The sequence below is a fragment of the Archocentrus centrarchus genome, chromosome 17 (assembly GCF_007364275.1).
Source record: "Archocentrus centrarchus isolate MPI-CPG fArcCen1 chromosome 17, fArcCen1, whole genome shotgun sequence".
In the NCBI taxonomy this organism is placed as follows: domain Eukaryota; kingdom Metazoa; phylum Chordata; class Actinopteri; order Cichliformes; family Cichlidae; genus Archocentrus; species Archocentrus centrarchus.
Window position 1 is genome coordinate 13,952,890 of NC_044362.1, and position 12,144 is coordinate 13,965,033.

Below are 12,144 nucleotides of genomic sequence, written 5' to 3' on the forward strand. Positions count from 1 at the left end.
TTTTGTTTTCAGGTCCAGGAGCTGCAGAGTCCCCCAAGGGCAAGTCAGGTGGTTAAGGACTGTGTAAAAGCCTGTCTCAACTCCACCTACGAGTACATTTTCAACAACTGCCATGACCTCTACAACAGGGAATATCAGACAGACCCTGTAAGTATGCATTCGTATGTGATGACGAATCTTCTGTATTTCTGTACAGATGCTACCACTGCAGTTTTAGTGCATTTTCAGTGAAAGAAATCTTTCTATTTTTAGTCAAAAGCTGTTCCTCCAGATGAGCAGGGTCCCAGCACCAAGAACCTGGACTTCTGGTCAAAACTCATTACCCTCATTGTGTCCATCATAGAGGAGGACAAAAACTCCTACACTCCTTGCCTTAATCAGTGAGTGTGTGCTTATAAGATTTGTCTAACTCTTCAGTTATCAAACACAGGCAGTGCTGGAAATATCAAGGCTAGCCTGTGAAAGGCTTTATAAGCAAAAAATAAAGCAGTAGACTATGGGTTTTGTGTGTGTGTGTGTGTGTGGGTAAGGTGGAACAAAAAGGGAAACAGAAACTGTTGTGAGACACAAATAGTGTCCTGTCAGTTCTAAAACCCAAAGCAAAGAGAATACAGTGTCTAAGAATATCAAACAGCTGTACAACATCAACTCTGTTATGTAACTGTACTTGCAGCAAACCCTTGATTTCTGTTCATAAAGTAACTCCTGCAATTGTATAGTTTTAATTTTAAAACTGCTAAATTAATATTTTATTATAAATTCAAATAAACCCATAGCTTTGTTTTGGAATAAAAAATGAGGATAAGAGTATCTTGTAATTTCATATTCTCTCTGTGGTGGATTTCTCTCTTTGTGGCAGCTGAAAACAAACTGTGAAAGCACCGATGGAGTTACATAAGAAAGGGCCTGGGCTATCTTGTTAAATAATACAGCACCATTACTGAATATGGAGCTGGATTTAGTCTTGAGCACTGTAATGTCTCCTTCAGGTTTCCCCAGGAACTCAATGTGGGCAAGATCAGCGCTGAGGTCATGTGGAACATGTTTGCACAAGATATGAAGTATGCTATGGAGGGTAAGTGTTTAGGATGATGAGATCGGAGTGATTGGACATCAACTCACTTGTTTTCTTTAATTTTGTAACCTGTAGAAAGAGTGGAAAGAGAAGGAGTTTAGTGTGGGACTCTCCTCACTCTTTCTTCCTCTTTGATATTCAGAGCATGAGAAGCATCGCCTGTGCAAAAGTGCAGATTATATGAATTTGCACTTCAAGGTGAAGTGGCTCTATAATGAGTACTGCAAAGACCTTACCACTTTCCAGAAGCACGTACCTGAATATCCAGCGTGAGTATTTTTCTATAGAGCTGCACGCCTTTCCTGAAACATTTGCCACTGTGGCACAAAGATTTATGTTGCTCCTTTCTCATTCTGTGTTGTGCAGCTGGTTTGAGCCATTTGTCATCATGTGGTTGGACGAGAATGAGGAGGTGTCCAGAGATTTTCTCCACGGGGCCCTCGAGAGGGACAAAAAAGATGGGGTAACTGTTTTCATCCATTACCTTATCCTACTATCATATTATCAGGTGTTGTTGTTGGTAAATCCACAACCGTATTGCTTTTAAATACTGAAATACGCATGAAACTTCATAAGCCATTACCCCAAAAACTTCAAACCTTATATTTTAATGTTCAACTTTTTGTGGCACAGCAAAAATCATGGAGAAAAGGTGGGGGGTGGGGGGCATATTGAGCAATCACACTCTGCTGAGACAGCAACTGTCTCACACATAGTGAAAACCTAAATGCAACCCAGTACCTGAAGGCAAATCCCCTCAAAAAATTTATTCATGCAATTTTCATGCAAATTCTGGAATTTCTCATCATCTCCAACTCAGCACATCCATAAGAAGAAAGGGTCGAATGCCTCCAGGGAGTCAATAATGACCCGATACTGACTCAATACCAAAGTGAAAAAAATGCCTCACTGCAGAACAGAGCACCAGTCTGTACACACACACACACACACACACACACAGCATCTCACGCTCTCAGTGTTGCTTGCACCAAGAAGGTCGATACAAAGCAGCTGAAGAGTCTCCCGGCTCATATGTCAGGGATCCTTTGGGTCCAATTACTGCCACCCGAGGCAGCTTCTGCTTTCCTGTGTGAGCAAAAAAAGCGATTCCCCAAGCTCTGTCACTTACCATAACACTATCCACCTCTTTGGCTAATGGCTGGGCTGTTAATGAGAGGATTTGTTTCCCATCATAACCCTCTGATCGCCTTGATCCCCCGGATCAAAAAGCTTTTAGAGGAACTACTTTTAAATACAGTCACGGGAAGTTGATGAGGGGTCAGTTCCATTGTTTTAGATGTGACCTTCTCCCGTTGGTGGTCCTCAGTGTTAAGCATGCTCAGATCAATGTGCTGTACTGTTTGCTTCTTATACTTTTCCCATTCTTTCTTGTTGTTCAACAGTTTCAGGTCACATCAGAGCACGCTTTGTTCTCCTGCTCAGTGGTGGACGTGTTCTCTCAGCTCAATCAGAGCTTCGAAATCATCCGCAAACTGGAATGTCCCGATCCTCAGATCATTGGCAATTATATGAAGAGATTCGCCAAGGTGACTTTCATCTCCTAACTCTCTCACAGAATGTCTCCCCGCTGTCTTATATGTCTAACTATTATTATTTATGCTTTGTTTTTTTTACCTCTTAGACTATTGGCAATGTCCTGCTGTCTTATGCTGACATCATAGCAAAGGACTTTCCAAATCATGTCAAGAAAGAGAAAGTGGTAGGTGTGGGAAAACGTGTGGAATTCGAACTGCATTTATGTTCTCCACAGTTTGGTGTAAATGGTCAAGTTGATGAATTTGAACACAATAAATGGTTCCTGTAATAGCTGCACCTAGGTTGTGGTGCTCAAAGTGAATTAAGGCCATGTAATTAGCCGAATCTGATTTAAGGTTGGGGAAACATGGGCTGCACTCCCAGAGAGACTAGGAGCCCCCGGAGGAGCACTAATTACTGAAAACTCTTGCTTCTGCTATCCTGCATCACCAACAGTGCTTTCACAGACACAGAAGTTGAGAGGGCTAACCTTGATTGATTACAGTAAAAAGCTGGGAGCAGACAAGGACAGGGATGGAGAGAGAGGGTGAATGAGACAAAAGTGTGTGTAATGATTTTTCTCCTTCTCCCGTCAGCCATGTATCATAATCAATAACATCCAGCAGCTCAGAGTTCAGCTGGAGAAGATGTTTGAGGCCATGGGAGGCAAAGATGTGAGTTTCCATTTGGACCATTTTCATATCAGTTGTGCTTATGTGAGATCACCGTTGCACTCAATGTATCTGTCATTTTCCAGCTCAATGTGGAGGCTAGCGATTTCCTGAAGGAGCTGCAGAACAAGCTGAATAATGTCATGGACGACCTCAGCCGCATCTTTGCTGTCAGGTGGGTGTGTCTGTTTGCCAGCCTGAAACCAGCAACCAGTTTCTCACAGCTGGTTTCTCACATTTCATTTTAATATTTCCTTGCGATGGTATAGTTTCCAGCCCCAGATCGAGGATAATGTGAGGCAAATGGGAGACATCCTAGCCCAGGTCAAAGGTCAGACTGTTCCAGCGAATGGCAGCGTAGTGCAGGAGGCTGATAATGTCCTGCAACCCATTATGGACTTCCTGGACAGCAAGTAAGTATCTCTGTATCATTCAATCAAATGAGTTATAAAAAAAAAAAAAAAAAAAAACACCTTAAATGTGTTTCAGAAGCCAATCAATGTGTTTCAAAGGTCAAGATTTCTTGATCTTACCTAGAAAATCAGAAAAAAAATACTTTTTAAATTTTTTATATTTAATAGTTTGCATGGCCACAATTTCAGTGGCTGCTTATGCTGTGAAAAAGTCCAGCATTTTGTAAAATAAGCATTTTGTAGAAAAAAGAAACTAAGGAAATTTTGGTTTTGTTTTCAGTCCAGCAATGGCACTGATAACTAAAAATATATAGATGACTTTTATTTTGAAAATCCCCAACCCAAAGCCTCAAACAGGGGCATGTCTTTTTTTTTTTTTAATCTGCTGTGTTTGATAATCAACATGTAGTGTAGAAAAACTCCCAGACCACCCCCGGCCCCTGCCTGACGTTTTCCTTGCAGGTTTTTTCAGAAAATTTTACCCACGACTGAAAATACGTTCTAAGCTGCTTTCATGCGTGCTGAGAGATTGCATTGTTCTTTATGTTTTAGCTTGTCGCTGTTTGCCAAGATCTGTGAGAAGACGGTCCTGAAGAGAGTGCTAAAGGAACTGTGGAAGCTGGTGATGAACACAATGGAAAAAACAATTGTGCTTCCGACACTTACTGACCAGACGGTACGTGTTTAAAAAAAGACAGCCCCTCCCAGTGTCTTCACCCTTTTCTTCTTCGGTGCTTTTCTTTGCTGTGTTACACGGGAATTGCACATTAACCCATCTGTCCTGCCATTTCCCCATTCTCGCTCTTATTCTTCCTTTCATAGGTGATTGTAAGTATGTGTGTAGCCTTTTTAAGCATGAAGAAACACTCTTCTTTCTTTAAACAGGGACCTTAACTTCACCCTTCATAGCCTTTGTCACTTTTTTTCTATGTGGCTACAGTGCATCAGTTCAAAAAGCACTAGAGGCAGTGTTACATGACAGTGAGTCCCTGCAGTACTGGCTGACTGCACACTTAAGCACTTAAACTATAATCCTCCTTGCTCTTGAAAACTTTCCCGAGATGTAACCCATTTGCTTTGTTAGTTACAAAAGTGTTTTTCACTCAGATAAACATTGTCAAAGTGCATAAATCTGCATAAAATTTGTAGCTCACTCACCTCTCACCTTGCAAATCTTCTTCACCTGCACATCTCAGAAACTCAGTTTCTTTTCTCCGCTCACTCTGTGCTACCTGGTCTGTGCATCTCTCCTTGACAGGGCACTCAGATGATCTTCAATGCTGCAAAGGAGTTGGGACAGCTTTCCAAGCTGAAGGTGATTAAAAATAGATGAGTGGAAGAGGAACATGTCTAAGAAATTGCATTTATCTAATGTCTGCAGGACAGGCTGACTCCTTTGTGTGTTCTGTCCTACAGGAACACATGGGGCGAGAGGAGGCCAAGGCTCTGACTCCTAAACAGTGTGCAGTAATAGAGCTGGCACTGGACACCATTAAAGTATGTGTTTCAAATCAAAGCAAATAAAAAGTTGTAAGAGGAGGTGATCACAAGTTTTTCAGGCTGCATGTTACAGATTCATACTACGTCTTTATGGACACGGTGATCGTGCTGTTTGAATCAAAATAGAAAAAAGACATTCTCCATTCTTAATCAAACCACCTTAAACGTGACTCTTAATCACGCTTTCTGGTTTTAAATCTTGGTGGTGCTGACATTGCCTTTGCTGCGTGTTGTTGCATCTAGTTGGTGTGAATGCGAGCGGGTTTAGAGATCTTTGAATTGCTGCTTCATTCCTCACAGGCTGACAGCCCTGTTGCACATACAAGGCAGTTTTGTCACACTCGCTCACATTACACGCTCCGCTCAGACCTCATTGTGGCTGCCGTCTTATCTACTGTTCAGTTATCCTCAATACGCGTGTCATGTCATGTCTGTTACGCAGCAATATTTCCACGCTGGCGGTGTGGGCCTGAAGAAAACGTTCTTGGAAAAGAGTCCGGATCTGCAGTCTCTGCGCTACGCCCTGTCTCTGTACACGCAGGCCACGGACAAGCTCATCAGGAAGTTTGTCCTCTCGCAGAGTGCTCAGGGTACAACTTCACTCAGAATCACACACATACCCACACACGCTCACAAGGTAGCTTCAAACAATTTCACACAAATAAGCTTTCAGATGTTCTCAAAGAGCTCAGCTGCTTATTCTTTGTCACTGTGGCTTATGGAATTAAACAGGATTATGGGATTAAATAGAATAACTTGCTTCCAGTGGAGAAAATGCTTAATTCACCGGTTCAGCAAGTTACAGTAGAAAAACCATGCAAATTACTGTTTGCCTTTGCTTGGTTTAAACAGAAAGTATATAAGTTTAAAAGTCTGCAGGTGGGTTGTAGATCAGAGACATGTTTGTGAACATCTTGCTGAAGGATACCTAGTCCTTTAGGTGTCAGACACATCAGCTAGTGCCACTTCTGTAAACTGCCTGTTTGGAAAATTATATTTATGTGCAGATGTGATAGTGTGAGCATGTTCTTTTAGTACTAATTTCTTTTTGTTTTCTCTCAGTCCACGGAGGGAAAGGGATCAGATACACAGCGAATGAAGACACACCACCAGAGAAAGGTACAAGTCTGCAGTGTTATGTAACATCTGCATGTCCCCCAGGGCGAACCCGCGGCACCCAAACTTTGGCTCAGACACATCTGTGATCAAACTGTTAGTAACCCAAGATAACCTGACTGTGAGCAGTGTTCACTTTAGGCACATCGCAGATCTCATTCTGCTCCTTCTTCTTTTTCACTCTCTTTTTTTTACTGAGCTACTTTTTAGGAGCTGAGTAAGAAAGCACAGGAGCAGTTATGATGTATGAAGCCTGTCACATATACAGTCACATATGCATATGCTGTGGTTTGTCTGAGACACTGAAACATGATGTCTAAGACAACAGACCAGCTGAGAGAGAAGAATGTAAACACAGTAGTGACTTGTGTTAAAGGCGTGGGATGGATAAGCAAAACAAGTCTCACACACACATAGTGCTAGCTAATTAAAAGCAGTGTTTGTCTAGTCTGTATTGAAGTTTCCTTCATATTAATCCCCTTTTTTCTTTTTCCTTCAGTGTTTGTAGTATCTTTAACAAATTAAGAGCCCTTACTGCATTAGAGTTTGCATTACAGCTGGCACAAAAACTGCTGTACTCGGCCAAGTCCGACTCACCAGATCATCTCAGAGAACTTGTGCCTGCATGCGCGTGTGTGTCTGTAGCATCTGCATGTTTAAATTTAGTTCACAGGCTGCTGATACATCGCAAATTCTTGAAGTCATACATCTGAGCTGTGCTACATCAGGGACTGCAGAAAACACAAGTTGACTGCCATGGAAAGATAAACTAGGCCCACAGCAAACACACATGCACAAACGCAGTTGCCTGTCTGCCACTAACTGAGCATGTCTTTACAGCGTCCGGAGTGGATGCGGTCGGTGAGGTGGTCATGGGCGTGGACATTTTACCCCAACCTAATGGAGAACACAAGATCAGTGTGAAAGGTAAAAATAGCCGAGCAAATTGTGCTGCTGTGTCTTCTGTCACCTTCTTTTGCTTGCTCACTTAAAGCTGCTCAGTAGGCAGAAATCTAAAGAAGGAAAAAAATACACTGGAATTTAACTAAACAGCCCCTCCCACCAGACGAGCACAGCCATCTGCATGTGTGTTGTGGCAACTAAAAATGACTTGATGCCGACATCTAGCACAGAATTCAAACCCTCCTCTTCCAGGTGAAAGTTGCACAAATACTCGGTGCATTTTCACAGTTTTGTATACGGTGCTCCTTGACACTGCCCCCCCCAAAAAAGCAAAAGACAAACCTGATTTCAATCTGCTCGATTTCGCCCGTCCTGCTCTGACCACTTGCATTTACACATCTATGATGTGCACCCTGTCTCCTCCAGTATGCCCAAACAGCAACACTTTAACTTCAGATTTTACTTAAGGGGATGAAGGAAGTCACAGAGAGCCAGCTCTGTTAAGTAGAGTGTGTGGTCAATGGCACACTGACACATGCTACACAGAATGCTCTCCCTCAGATGCCTCAGGGGATTATAGTCAAATAGTTTGAGTCTATGGGATCGATTTACCGTGCAAGTCTGTGAACGTCAAAAAAATGATATTCATGCTCCTGGACGCACTCCTGACCTGATGCGTCACCTTCAGGCTTTGACACTGTGGACTTTTCCAGTGAAGTTTGGTGTCTGAGTCCTAGCCAGAGTTTCAGCTCTCATCATCTGTGATGATCCTTGACACAAATGTTGGATCAGTGTGACACAGAAGCTGATGTCTCCCCTCTCTGAGGTCCACAGTGAAACTTCAGCAGAGTCTAAGTGGTCAAAACAGGACTTTTTCAATAGCAATAAGAAAATAGCAGCTACTCTACAAGCAGTCCAGAGGTGCACAAGGAGAGGATCTTAAAAGAGATTGAAGTTACTGAACTCTTTGGTTGTATCTTCTACTGCTGAGCTTGGCGGAACAGATCTGTGGCCAGTCTCCTGTATTTTATAAAGCCTGAAAGCAGACCCCACAGGAGTTTTAATTTCCTCTCAGACCACTTTAATTACAATATGCTGAAACTTTGTTATGGATTTTATTACTCATGTTACCTACCCTTGCTTTCTCTCTCCAGTGGTGGCTGCTAATGACCTGAAATGGAAAGCACAGGGCTTCAGGCCTTTCGTCGAAGTCTACATCATCGGCCCTCACCTCAGTGACAAGAAGAGGAAATTTGCCACCAAGTCCAAGAACAACAGCTGGTCGCCAAAGTTCAATGAGAGCTTCCAGTAGTGAGTATCCACTCTATCTGATTTTCAGTTCTGAGCCAGCTGATCCAGAACAGAAAAGTTAATTTTTTTAATGTGTTCTGCCAAAAAAAATAAAATAAATAAGCAAGTGAGGAATGCCAGTGGTTTCTGTCTTGTTCCAGTTCACTGGGCACCGAGGTCGGGCCGGAGAGCTACGAGCTGCAGGTGTGCGTGAAGGACTACTGCTTCGCCAGGGAGGACCGCACCGTGGGCATGGCCGTGCTGCAGGTGAAGGACATAGCCAACAAGGGCAGTGTCACCTGCTGGCTGCCACTGGGCAGACGCGTCCACATGGACGAGACGGGCCTGACGGTGCTGCGCATCCTCTCTCAGCGCAACAACGACGACGTGGCGAAAGAGTTCGTCAAGCTCAAGTCAGACCAGCGTTCAGCTGAAGAGGGCCGCAGCTGAGGGAGGAAGAGGAGAGTGAGGGAACACATGTGCACAGAGACGTACCTGACCGCCATAGTGTTATGCACACATAATACTCACACCTACATAGACAACCACGTGCAATACACAAGCACACTCATAAAAATGCTCAGTTGTACATATCTCGCTTACATTATGCAACATGTTCATCGCAATGTTATCAATGCAAACATGCAGGAATATGTTTATATAAATCTCATTTATCATTTCCCCAGCAGCCCCACTCATAAAAAAAAAAAACTCTCAGTTGAAGCTCAGCCTCGCATTACCGTCCCTCACTTGCTCTTTCCTGCCATACATGACACCTTTTATATGCTGCACATTTAGATGTGAGATAAAACGCCACACATCAACAGCAAATCCATGTGAATACGTTGAGAATGAACACTTTGCACTTTCGCTCCTCTGCATCTTCAGGAGAGTGGTTCCTGCTTAGCTATACTCCGTCAGCCTGTCGGTCCGTCAGCCTGTCCGCTTGCCTGCCTGACTGTGTGTCGTTCTTCCAGTCCGTCCCCCTGACCCTTGTCGTTTTGCTCTTTGTAGTCTTCCCACAGTGTGATGTGTTGTGTAAGTTGGGAGTTCAGACACAGATCTAAGATCAGCCCCGCCCTCCTAAAACAAATAAATAAACAAATAACACAACACTGACCTTGGATCGGCATCCAGGGTCAACATCACTGCTAGTCACGTAATGTAGTAACGTCCTGCATGTTAACCCCCAGGAACACTGTGATATACCCTTCCCGCTCCCATGTTAAAGATGGGTGCTTCCAATATGTTATCTGTGTGAGCATGGTGCATATAACCCTGGTACAGTAAGGTTTTAATAAATGTGCCCTGAGTAACTGTTGTTATCGCGGAGAAGACGCACCACCAGTGGATCCATGCCGAGCCTGATGTGTGACGTGCTGTTAGGGGGAAAAGCCGTGGATACAATGTGCATTTTTCAAATGTTTCTTCTTGCTTCACGTCACACCAAAACGGAGCAATACCCCCACGTCTTACAACCCCCTCCTCAAGAGTGCACATTAACTCCAAAAAAAAAAGGGCTACAGGATCAGTGGACTGGGATGTCACTTCATGCACTAACTCATTCTGTCCGTGCTTCTGTTGCCCGTCTACCTACTCTGCCATTGAAACCGGCCCCTCTGCGGGTGCACCTTAATTCAGAAAGCCTTTTAGTGAGCGTCACTGTGGAGGAACTTAAATAAAAGGACACAGAATACTTTCCTCCAGATCGCCTGCACACGTATCTGAACCCATTTATTCAAGGCAATAGTAGTTTGTTTACGTGTTCACTGACAAAGCCGGTGAACACGCCTTTTGTTAATGTATGCGTGAAGATGTGTGCGTGTGTGTGTGTGTGTGTGTGCGTGTGTGTGGGCTTGATCGTCACACCTGCAAAATGGGCTCTGAGATTGTGAGCAATATATTGTACTTACACACCCAAAACATATGCGCTGTCAATAACTACAGAAGCACCAACTGCACACTCTGGATGACGGGAATGGGAAAGTTATGATCAAATTTTTTTGTAACTCACTAAGATATTTTATTTATGGACTCATAAAGTTCCCATTCCTGTTGGAAGTGTATAATCTTTTTCTCATGTTTTGGATAAAAAAGAAGGAAAGTGTTTGGTTTTTGAATGACTTTTTGCCTTCAATAGGACCAAATTTGCACCAACCAGAGCTCATATTTTATTCTTTTTCTTTTTCTTTAATTTTCTTCAAAGAATGAAGCCATCAGAGTCACCGCCAAGCATTTATGGTGTACAAGTGTTAGTTTTAGTCACGTGAAAAGGTGAGCAAGCGCTCGCAGTTGTCATCCGGCTCGTCTTGTAATCTCTTTGTGAAACTGAGTGATGTCAGTGACGCTGGGTAGGTTTTTCTTCTTCCTTTTTTTTTTAACCCCAGATGTCACTGCCGCCCTGTCACATGTTGTCTTCACTTAACTGTTCAAAAGCTACCAAAAACTAATCTTCTGAATGTTATTTACTCTCAGCAGAGCCTTCTTTCTCCGATCAGAGAGAGAGTTCAACCCTAAAACCACAACATGCTTGGGGAGACCAACTCATGCCTTTGATTTAGGCCACCAAAATTCACCTGAGTCATAAAAATAAATGGATTGTACTTGATTTTGCTATTGTTGCCCAACATTTAAAGGGGAACTCCACTGATTTTTATTTACATGTCAGAGTATTTTTACTGTTGCGCATGTTTAAAAAAAAAAAAAAAAGTTGCACAGGTCTGTTGTCTCTTGTCAAATGGGACTGCAGTCAAACCTGCTTCTTCCTCATGTCTGCTTGTGGCTAAAGGCTCCAAAGAGGGCCCAGTAACTGGAATAAAACGCAAATCCCAGACTGCATTGTGGGTAATGTAGGCCCCAAGGAAGAACAATATGTGGACACTATCTCCCAGCACCACCTTTGTTTCTTTTCTTCTTTTGTTTGTTTCTACCTGCACAGAAATGTGATGCTAAATCAGCGGAGTGCTCCTTTAACACAGTTAAACTGTTTTCATGTGTTGCCATGGGTAACCCCGGGGTTACCCATGGCAACACAAATTTGACGTGTCAGATTGTAGCTGAAAAAGCAACAATAAATAAGTTGATCACCCGGTCCGAGGCTGGTTGGCTGCCTGCTTGATATCTGTATGTTTGTATACATACAGACACCACCACACACACACACACACACACACACAGACCTCTCCTCAAGCACAAATGGGCACATGTAAGATGACACACATGCATGCATGCACGCCGACACACCTCTGTGGAGACCAATGATGGCGCCCTGTGAATAGAATCAACTTCAGTTGCATGATGGGAAACTTTATTGTGCCAGCACGTGTCTCTTTGATGTTACTTGACGTTTTTCCTTTTCCCTGTTTTTCCTTTCCAAAGCTATGTAATGACAGCTCATCAGTGTTTTCTGTTTTTCCAAAAGGCTTGTGAATACGTCATCTGTAACAATACGAATGTAGTGAACACAGAACTCGCATGAGAGAATTATTTTCTACTGAGGATGTTTCTAATTTGTTTCTTATCGTTATTGATTGCTCTTTAATGAGGATGAAGTGGAACTGGAATGCAGCTTGATTGTGATCTGCTTCCTATTAAAAGGACATTTGTGTCACAACCCAACTGTCTTTCTGAGAATCGCATT

General features: G+C 43.1%; 1 protein-coding gene across 2 annotated transcripts in view; it reads left to right on the top strand.

The window, feature by feature from the left end:
• LOC115795490 (protein unc-13 homolog A) overlaps positions 1–12,144 on the top strand; it is a 33,768-nt gene extending 21,624 nt beyond the window's left edge. The window contains exons 25-43 of one of the 2 annotated variants that reach the window (XM_030751437.1): positions 13–147; positions 253–380; positions 990–1,075; positions 1,218–1,344; positions 1,442–1,538; positions 2,479–2,622; positions 2,718–2,795; positions 3,208–3,285; positions 3,369–3,457; positions 3,552–3,695; positions 4,248–4,371; positions 4,518–4,523; positions 4,954–5,010; positions 5,112–5,192; positions 5,638–5,785; positions 6,258–6,314; positions 7,152–7,238; positions 8,369–8,525; positions 8,666–12,144. In XM_030751437.1, coding sequence (XP_030607297.1) covers positions 13–147; positions 253–380; positions 990–1,075; positions 1,218–1,344; positions 1,442–1,538; positions 2,479–2,622; positions 2,718–2,795; positions 3,208–3,285; positions 3,369–3,457; positions 3,552–3,695; positions 4,248–4,371; positions 4,518–4,523; positions 4,954–5,010; positions 5,112–5,192; positions 5,638–5,785; positions 6,258–6,314; positions 7,152–7,238; positions 8,369–8,525; positions 8,666–8,954 — 2,112 coding nt within the window. In that variant the 3' untranslated portion in view covers positions 8,955–12,144. The remainder of the gene's footprint in view (positions 1–12; positions 148–252; positions 381–989; positions 1,076–1,217; positions 1,345–1,441; positions 1,539–2,478; positions 2,623–2,717; positions 2,796–3,207; positions 3,286–3,368; positions 3,458–3,551; positions 3,696–4,247; positions 4,372–4,517; positions 4,524–4,953; positions 5,011–5,111; positions 5,193–5,637; positions 5,786–6,257; positions 6,315–7,151; positions 7,239–8,368; positions 8,526–8,665) is intronic. The other variant, XM_030751438.1, reaches the window with a different exon arrangement.